The sequence below is a fragment of the Xenia sp. Carnegie-2017 genome, unplaced genomic scaffold, assembly GCF_021976095.1.
Source record: "Xenia sp. Carnegie-2017 unplaced genomic scaffold, XeniaSp_v1 HiC_scaffold_24, whole genome shotgun sequence".
Classification (NCBI taxonomy): domain Eukaryota; kingdom Metazoa; phylum Cnidaria; class Anthozoa; order Malacalcyonacea; family Xeniidae; genus Xenia; species Xenia sp. Carnegie-2017.
Window position 1 is genome coordinate 12940655 of NW_025813487.1, and position 8473 is coordinate 12949127.

The 8473-nt window shown below is 33.5% G+C and overlaps 2 protein-coding genes across 3 annotated transcripts in view; both read left to right on the forward strand.

Annotated features, from left to right (window-relative positions):
* Nucleotides 1-201: 201 nt before the first annotated feature.
* Nucleotides 202-4945, forward strand: LOC124451779 (receptor-type tyrosine-protein phosphatase F-like). 2 transcript variants are annotated; one of them, XM_047002386.1, is made up of 9 exons: nucleotides 202-517; nucleotides 1230-1519; nucleotides 2004-2142; nucleotides 2393-2752; nucleotides 2994-3284; nucleotides 3353-3427; nucleotides 3697-3976; nucleotides 4056-4149; nucleotides 4510-4945. In XM_047002386.1, exons 1-6 carry the CDS (start codon nucleotides 223-225, stop codon nucleotides 3391-3393), a joined length of 1416 nt encoding a protein of 471 aa, XP_046858342.1. In that variant the 5' UTR covers nucleotides 202-222; the 3' UTR covers nucleotides 3394-3427; nucleotides 3697-3976; nucleotides 4056-4149; nucleotides 4510-4945. The 2 variants fall into 2 exon arrangements, with proteins under 2 accessions (XP_046858342.1, XP_046858343.1); XM_047002387.1 differs by having other exon boundaries at nucleotides 203-517; nucleotides 2438-2752.
* Nucleotides 4946-6938: 1993 nt separating this feature from the next.
* Nucleotides 6939-8473, forward strand: part of LOC124451784 (cold shock domain-containing protein E1-like) — a 60592-nt gene continuing 59057 nt past the window's right edge. The window contains exon 1 of the mRNA XM_047002394.1: nucleotides 6939-7023. The gene's annotated coding sequence lies outside the window, so the exon portion shown is untranslated. The remainder of the gene's footprint in view (nucleotides 7024-8473) is intronic.

Sequence of the window (8473 nt, forward strand, 5' to 3'; positions counted from 1 at the left end):
ACATTTCTGGTTAAGTGCTTTCAAACTAAAATTTTTTTTAAGTTAATGTCACCTTCTGTGTTCTTCTGATATTCAAACTCCGTGTATATATTTTATTCATGTATTCATGGACGAGATTTGTCATATTTATGTTCATAAAACCACTTCTAAAAACACAGATTTCACTTTAAGATATGCGCCATAATCACAATTAAAGGAAAAATAATTTTGATTTGTGTAGTTATGGATGTACGCCTGTCAAAGTCGAATCTTCCGAACGAAGGTGTCGTGAATGTTATTACCAAGTTTAGAAACTTCACCATTTGCAACAAATGTCTTTTGCACAAAATAAAGACGATTATCTGTAAACAACTTCGTTATCCTACCGCAGTATCTGTGGAAGGCTCAATGTCACTATCATCTTTGATGCATCAATCGTTTATACCTGGAATTGTCAAATGTGATGCTCGAGTGAACAATTTATCTCAATGTGCTATCACTCAAAATAATGATTGCTCTCAATACTCGTACGTTACATGTAAGCATTCTCATTCAATTTTTTGAATGTATTAACGTATTGCAGGACACATTTGTATGACGTCAGATAAAGATTTTTAGCGAAGAATTTAAGGAATCAATGTGTTACTTTTGTGTTCTCAACTTACATCTGTCTATTGTTAAGCATCATGACTTACCCCTATCATCAAGACTTACATCTGACATCGTAGTGTCACTGTATTTTACGCTGACTTGGAGAATTTCACAATTCTTCTTTTACATAACAAAAGAAATATAGCATCACAAAATATAAACGATCGCTACTCTTAAATAATAAATAATTAAAACAGGATTGCTGCGAATACTGAGGATTATATTAATTTTGCTCTTGCTACTTCATTTCGTGCTTCAAAAAATGTCCAATTGTCATTCCTCTGCAATACGATTGACGTTCGCTCTTTAATGGAATTTAAATCGCTACGGTATTGTTGTTATTTGACAAGATACTTACGGTTTCTTGTCATAGCACGCTTGATTCCAACTGGAATTTAACCTTAATTAATAAAAGCATGCAAAATCAGTCGTATTCCTCCAATATATCTTGTGCTCTTTTTCTTTCTTAAGAAAACAGTTTTTGATTTTTCCAATTTTACGTGAATGGAGAACAATATGAGAGTGCACCATTGCTCTCTATCAAATCAAACCAGTTCTAATGTTATAGTGCATTTCTACCAAATCCTTTTCTATTTAAGGTCATGTTTGTGATAATCCTCTATTAAAAAACGAAGAAAAATTCCCAGATTCTTGGTTTACTGCCTTCCCAAAGAGTCGTAGTGCTGCTAAAGCAAGAATATCCAGTGGTAGTTCATGGTGTGCTCCTGCTGCTAATGGCAATCATTACCTTCAACTGAATTTTCCGAGTCTTTATACAGTTAACGTTATCACTATCTTTGGAGACAGTTCAAGTTCAAGCTTTGTAACTAAATATCAATTGCAGACAAACATTGATGGTGTGAACTGGAAATCTGAAAAATCCCAGAAGGTAACAATGGACTTATCGAATTTGTATATTATAAATTTAAAGGGAAATTTAAAAAAGGAATGAAGTTATAAACTAAGTAAACTTTTAAATTGCTATTTATATACAAACTTCTGTGCAGATGTTGATTCAGTGGTGTAGCCGGCACGCAAAATTGCTGGTTCTATGTAAATTTCAGATCATTATCATTATTCATTTCTTTAGAGATCTATTGTTTTTACAGTTAGTGAGCTCCGAGAAATTTACATATAGCACGACCAAATTTGTGGGCTAGCTACGTCACTGTGTTGATTGTCTTGGTTACTCCTGCACTACGAAGGACTCTTGCATTTGATTATAAAGTTTAAATTGTAGCTATGTGCATGATTTGAAGAGATACATAGACAATGCTTAAATCACTCTCCTCTGGACAGCGTTAAACAAACCTTTCTTTTCTCTAACCTTGCTCTGCAAATACACGAAATTCAATTTTTTTGTTTTATTCCAGATTTATCTAGGAAACAAAAATGGTTACAATGAGGCGGCTATAGAAAAGTTTTCTGGTGGCCTTAATTCCAAAGCTTTGCGAATCTTTCCATTGGAATTTGTTGGTGCTCCGTGTTTACGAATTGAAATTTGTGGTGGAGGTAAGAGGTGGAAAAAATATACCAGGTTTACTTTGCACTGTAAGCACTTAATTTTTCAATATATAAAGTTTTTTTCTCTGAGTATTAATTAAACATGAGTTAGTTGACAAAACGAACAATTTTCCATGAAGGCTGAAGTGTTAGTTTCTTTCTCTGTTGAAATAAACTTATTGAAACAAGCCTTTTCAACATGCAGTTAAGTTTAACACGTGTTATTGGAGAAAAAGCAGAACACTTATTTCACTTTTAGGGGCTACACATGGTTCAATTTGTCGACTTTTCTTTTATCGTGCAGACTTAATCCCAGACAAACCAACAGATCTCATTGCAACCAAATCTGCATCGACGTACCTCGAGATATCATGGAAACATCCCAAAAAACCTGGTGTAAAACTTGGTACAAATATCTCGAATTCTCTTACAAGATATCGATTGATTTTGCTGAAGGATACTATGATTTTTTTTGATAAAACTTTGGAGGTAACTGACAAAAAACCGTACAACATTACGAATCTTGTTCCTTACGCAACGTATAAAGTTAATGTAACCGCTGGCAATTCTGAAGGCTTTGGTAGATCAACTACAGCTACTTTTAGAACTGCTGAAGATGGTGAGTTTATATCAGTTTTTGTGTATACATATCGGCTGTTGTTGCATTGATGGTGTTATTGCCATAGACGACTTTTGAAAGCTCAAATCTTTTCTGGTCGATATTTATTTCAATCATGTTTTTTTTATACTGTATTATATTTAAGTTAACAATGACAGTGTACACTTGTTAGGACTTCTTTCTAAAGTGTATTTAATATTTTATATAAATCTTTAAAACAAATGTTCTTATTTTTGTTTAGTTCCCGAAGGTCCACCATTAAATGTTAAAATTGTCGCCTTAAGCAGTTCATCGTTATCAGTTACGTGGCAATCACCAGACAAGAACAAAACAAATGGAAAGATAGTCAATTACACTGTTTGTATTACACATTTGGAGAATGAAACCTGCTCAATGAAGTATATGATCAAGGAACAGCCTTTGAACGTAAATAATGTGAAACCAGGGACAAAATATTATGTTCGTGTTTTAGCGTCTACAATAGTGGGATCTGGATGTTACAGCAATGTTACATGGGTATTTACAAATGGATGTAAGTTGTCTATGGTTTATGCACAGGTTTGTTTAAGATGATAAATTTATTCAAGTTTATTTATTTAGTGGCACCTGACTGTCCACCAAGCAGATTGGAAATACGTTGACTTATTTGTTGCAAAATCCAAATGTGGAATATCGGTAACTATGTGTTTTACTAGAGCAAATTATTGTAAAAAAAACTTAGAGGAACTTAAAAGTATTTTTTGAGTTTTTTAGATTCATAGCTAAGTATAGGACAGTTGGTTTCATGTGGGATCGAGGTAGTCTAAATATCTATCTGGGGAAAGCTTTGATGACTCGTCGCTTTTCTTTGGCATTGCGGATGCATGCATAACATATCTTTTAACCATTAACAAAAGCATAGGTTATGCATTTGTTTTAAAAAATGTTTTGCCTTAAATTTGCAGGTATTTCTATGTAGTCGCGATGAAAAATGTCACAGAAGAGAGTCGATTACCTTCTAACTTTAACAACACAGACTTAGTGACTTATTCTAAGGCCATATCTTCCACACAACCAATGCCGTATATTGCTGCTGTAGTCTCTCGCAGAGACTTTAAGCCTAATTTTACACTTGGTGACGGTGAAACCACAACACGGCGTTCCAATGGTGAAAATTATTATAATGGCCCGCTAAAGCCTGGCACTAACTACAAAATATTTCAGCGCGTTTTCATAAATGATCAGGTGCGACCATTTATTTACGTTTTCATCAGCATTGATTGCTGCAATTTTTATTCAAATATAAATGTTCACTTCGTTTCAGGGTGATTATTATTCCACTGACTGGAGTCCAGTGGCAGCAACTGCCCAAAAGCACAAGTCTGAAAGACCCATGACGGCAACTGCCCAAAGCACAGGTTTGTGTTTGCTTTCAATAGCATAAGGAAGTTTATCGATGTCTAAAGTGCAATGATTCAAGATCTTTGCAAATTTCAGTATAGTAAAATGCCTGAAAATTTTTAACGATGAATATAGATTTTTTTTATGATACAACCGATTTAATTCCTACAAATAACTGCCTTAGTGATTTTGTGTACGTCTTCTCTAATTTCATTGCGTTCCAAACCTAATTTATACCATAAATAAATCATGAATAGTTAACAGGGATGAATACATGAGGTGTGAGAGCGGTTACACCCTCAGCTTTACAAAAATGATCGCTGAAAGACAATATTTGTTGGTAATGTTATGATTTGTCATTCAATTTTATCTTGTAGACGGTGGAAAAATTGGAGCCATTGCTGGTGCATTTGTAGCTGCAATTTTGCTCATTATTTTTGTCATATTGGTCATTCTTTTTGTTAGGATCAATTCAAACTCTGCTACAGAGCAGTGAACTGCGTATTGTAGTTATTTGACGGCTACTAAAAGTTCTCAAAAATGGGTGAAGTTGAATTTTTTTCGCGAAATTATTAGACGTTTTCTGAAATTTAACGTACTATAGAAGAATATGATTAAACATAGAATTTTATTTCCTTTTTAACTATAAGAGTGAACGAGAGTGAATGATTCTGAAGAGTATTTGAAAACAATTTGGAAGATAACATCAAATTTTTAGGCTAAGGATGTAGTCAATATTTGAAATAGGATAATAGTCGTAATACTTTTTATCTAAGTACATTAAATAAGAAATAAAGTTAAATTACAAACAAACAGTGGCGTAGCATGCTCAGTAATTTATTTAAATAAGTTGGGGGGAACGGGATTTTCATTCATTCATAATTTTGGAGTCAATGGAATATATATGAATATGTACACACTTTTATCTCATTAATTTACCTGACGTAAGAAACAGGAAGTTTAAGTGGATGGAGTTTACTTTGTTACCAACTTTGTTAGTTTAAAAAAAATGGTACTTTAAAGCATGTTCTTGTCCTTTCTTGTTTTCTCTTCTTATCGTCATGATGATATTCATAGGAAATATCCAAAATTTTCGAGTTAATTGAATTTCCTGATTATTTGATTGGGAGAGGTCTAGGAACGTTGTACTTCGGCTGTAGATTAGTGATTAATGAAGAAGAAGAAATGGGTTGGAAGCAACGACTTGAGATTTTAAAAAACATGAAAAATGTATGTGTCAGAAAGCTCTTTTGCAAAACACATCCTTTGGTTGAATACTAAGGAAGGAGTTTAGTGGTTTCAAGTTAATTGGTGACAATCAAATCGTTAATGAATAGTCTGTTGTTAACCCCACTCCTCGTTTTTCTACACCGGCCTGAACACCACCGAAAGATTGATCTTTGTTTAAACGCGGCCATAACTTACATTTGCTTTCGAATTATGCTTTATTTACGGAAAATATCAACTTGTTACAAATACAGAAATACGGGGCAATTACAATGAAACATGAAGGTATCTTTATGAGGGTATTGAAGACTTGTGCGAAACAGCGAATCAGGCTATAGTCACGGAAAACATAGCCGACCCTCTCACGAGTATCTCCGGTTAATACGTCACATATACAGATGACCGGAAGTGCCCGGTGTTTCAACTTTCAAGAGTCCACTGATAACCTGGACAAGCAGACAATTTCAAATAGTACAAAATAAAACAAATTCCGAAGAGGGACATCTCGTTTTCTTGATATTCAAGATATTTCAAGAGTTTGAAACAAAATAATGTGTAATATTTCTTCTTTATTCCAAAGACATCATCAGACTTATGGTTTACAATGCAAGCTGTGAAACGTTTATATTTTTAGAAGCGGAAATGACAGTTTTGTAATTAGAGAACTATAAGACTAAACAATATACTTATATTAAAATAGCGATAGTTTCTTACAAGCTTTAAGACCACTATTAAGTTGTGGCATATTGCGTTATATCAAAAGTGCTTCTAAGATGAGAAGTTGATTAGGATTATTATTTTTACAGTGATATAAGATTTTGGTGTTACTAGGAATCAAATTACAAGGATTGAGTGGCACGCGTGTGAGATCGGGGTCGGAATCAACGTCAGGAAGTGAGAAAAGGTGTGAGATGTAGTTGGCGTCAGGACAAATGAGTAAATGTTGTGAGATGGCACTAGAATTATTGTAATTAGTAGCATGTTGGGTTAGTCTTGTGTGTAGGTTTCGTTCAGTTTTGCCAATGTATGTATGACCACAGCCTGGACATTTAAATTCATATATAACATTGGCTTTAGAGAGTTCCGGAATTTTGTCCTTTTTGGGACAGAAAATTGATGTCTTTTTTGTTTCATATATAACTATAGGTTTGATTGGAATTGTTAAGCTACGGCGAATTTTACGAAGAAGATTGAAAACCAAACGTTCACCCTGTTTGCCTAGATATGGTATTCTAATGAAAATTTTACGAAGGTCATTCTCAGTATTTTGTTTAGAGGGGCTATTTTTAGCTATGACTTTGGTTTTGGGTTTATGAATCAAGAATTTCCGGACTGTAAGAGGGAAACCATTCCATGACATAAAAGACTGGAGTGTTTGAATTTGTTTTTTGAATAATGTTTGGTTAGAACAAATCTTAAATGCGCGAAAATATAGAGAATTGATCCAAGTAGTTTTGCGGTTGAAAGGTTCGAAACTTGAAAAATGTGTATATTGGCCAGTATGAGTTGTGTTACGGAATATATCAATGTCATTATTGGTTATTTTGAGGTCTAGAAAGTGGACATGATATCAGAGTTCAGAGTTCACTGATATCATGTAATATGGCGGATTGTAAAAATTTGAATAGTGTTGTGGTTACGGACGAAATTTTGTCCTCAAAAAGGTATTGATTTCTTTTTCAATATCAATTGTCAGTTCTTAAATATTTCATTACATTTTTGTTCACCTTGTACTCCGTTGGCGTTAAGTTGACCTTTTAAATTGACAATCATTAGTCACCATGTTTCGAGACAAAGCCGATTAACAAAGACTCAGCAGACGGCAAAATATTCTCCTTGCCTGTATTTGTGTGCTATTCGTATTCTTCCTTTTGTTTTTTGCTTTTGCGGCAACCAATTTAATTAAAACTATACGCTACAGTTTCTTCAAATGACCATTATTGAAATAAATTAAGAAACAAAGACTGACAAGCAATTTGATATTCTGATGAAAATGTTTTTCGTTTGATATTTGATGTCTTCAAGAAGTGAATTTCAGCATTGAGTTTCCAAATTGAAAAAGAACCTTAGATGTGCCTCGACTCTTTTAAAGATGCAAATAAAACGTGTCTTTTGTCTGATTTATATGGACATGATATTTGTATGTTTGACTTCAAAATTATGAGTCGCTTTTATCTGATGTGATTCATGTTGAAAGTTTTAACATATTTTTTGTCTGGTGTTTAGTGTCTTGTGGAAATTGATTTGATGTCGAAACTTATGTCCTTATCTGTTCCAGTTTTAGTGTAGATTAATCTTTTGTATAAGTACAATGGCTATGTTGCTATATATAAAAATTAAAGTGTTTATCACAAGAAATCCAGTGCAGTGTCTTCATTCCGTACTATTCACTATTGTAAAGTATTTTGTGGGATTTGTCACTTGTTACTCCTGCTACACCATTCGCTCATCATTAAAGAAGATTGAACATTCAATTATGCTATTTTACTTAACAGTAGAACAGTAGAATGTTCATTAACTTGAAGGAAGAATCAAGAGCTCCAGTAGACAATAGCATTTATTTATACTGCTTAGCAATTGTTAATATTCAAGTCGCATTAATGCGCATTCAATTCAAGAAAAGTTTGAATCATTTGGATAAGAAGACATTTAAATAAACAAATGTATGTGTTGTGCAACAGATAGTCTGTTGTAACAGGTATAAACTGTTGCACATTTGTCTGTTGCAATCGACACTGCACTTGTCTTTTCTTACAAAGTATGTATATACATGTTGTGCTATTGATTGTTAACTGCTGCTCTTGATGATAAATATTCTACAGCACTATTGATAAGTCAAAACATGTAATTGAATGTCCCATGTTATTAGATGATGAGCAAATGATATATTTAAAGAAATGTGTTAAATTAGTTTTTTCTGGTTATTTGCTAGGAATAAATGTCTGCAAAGCAGAAAAGATGAGGAAACGCCAATTCAAATTCTATAGAGAAGCCGCCAAATCCATATCATCTTGCACAGCCCATGTTAAGGAAACTTTCATATTGGCAAGTCATAGCTTACGGAACAATCTTAAATATTCACAGCAGATTTGTGCCTCCTGTTTTGTTGGCAAA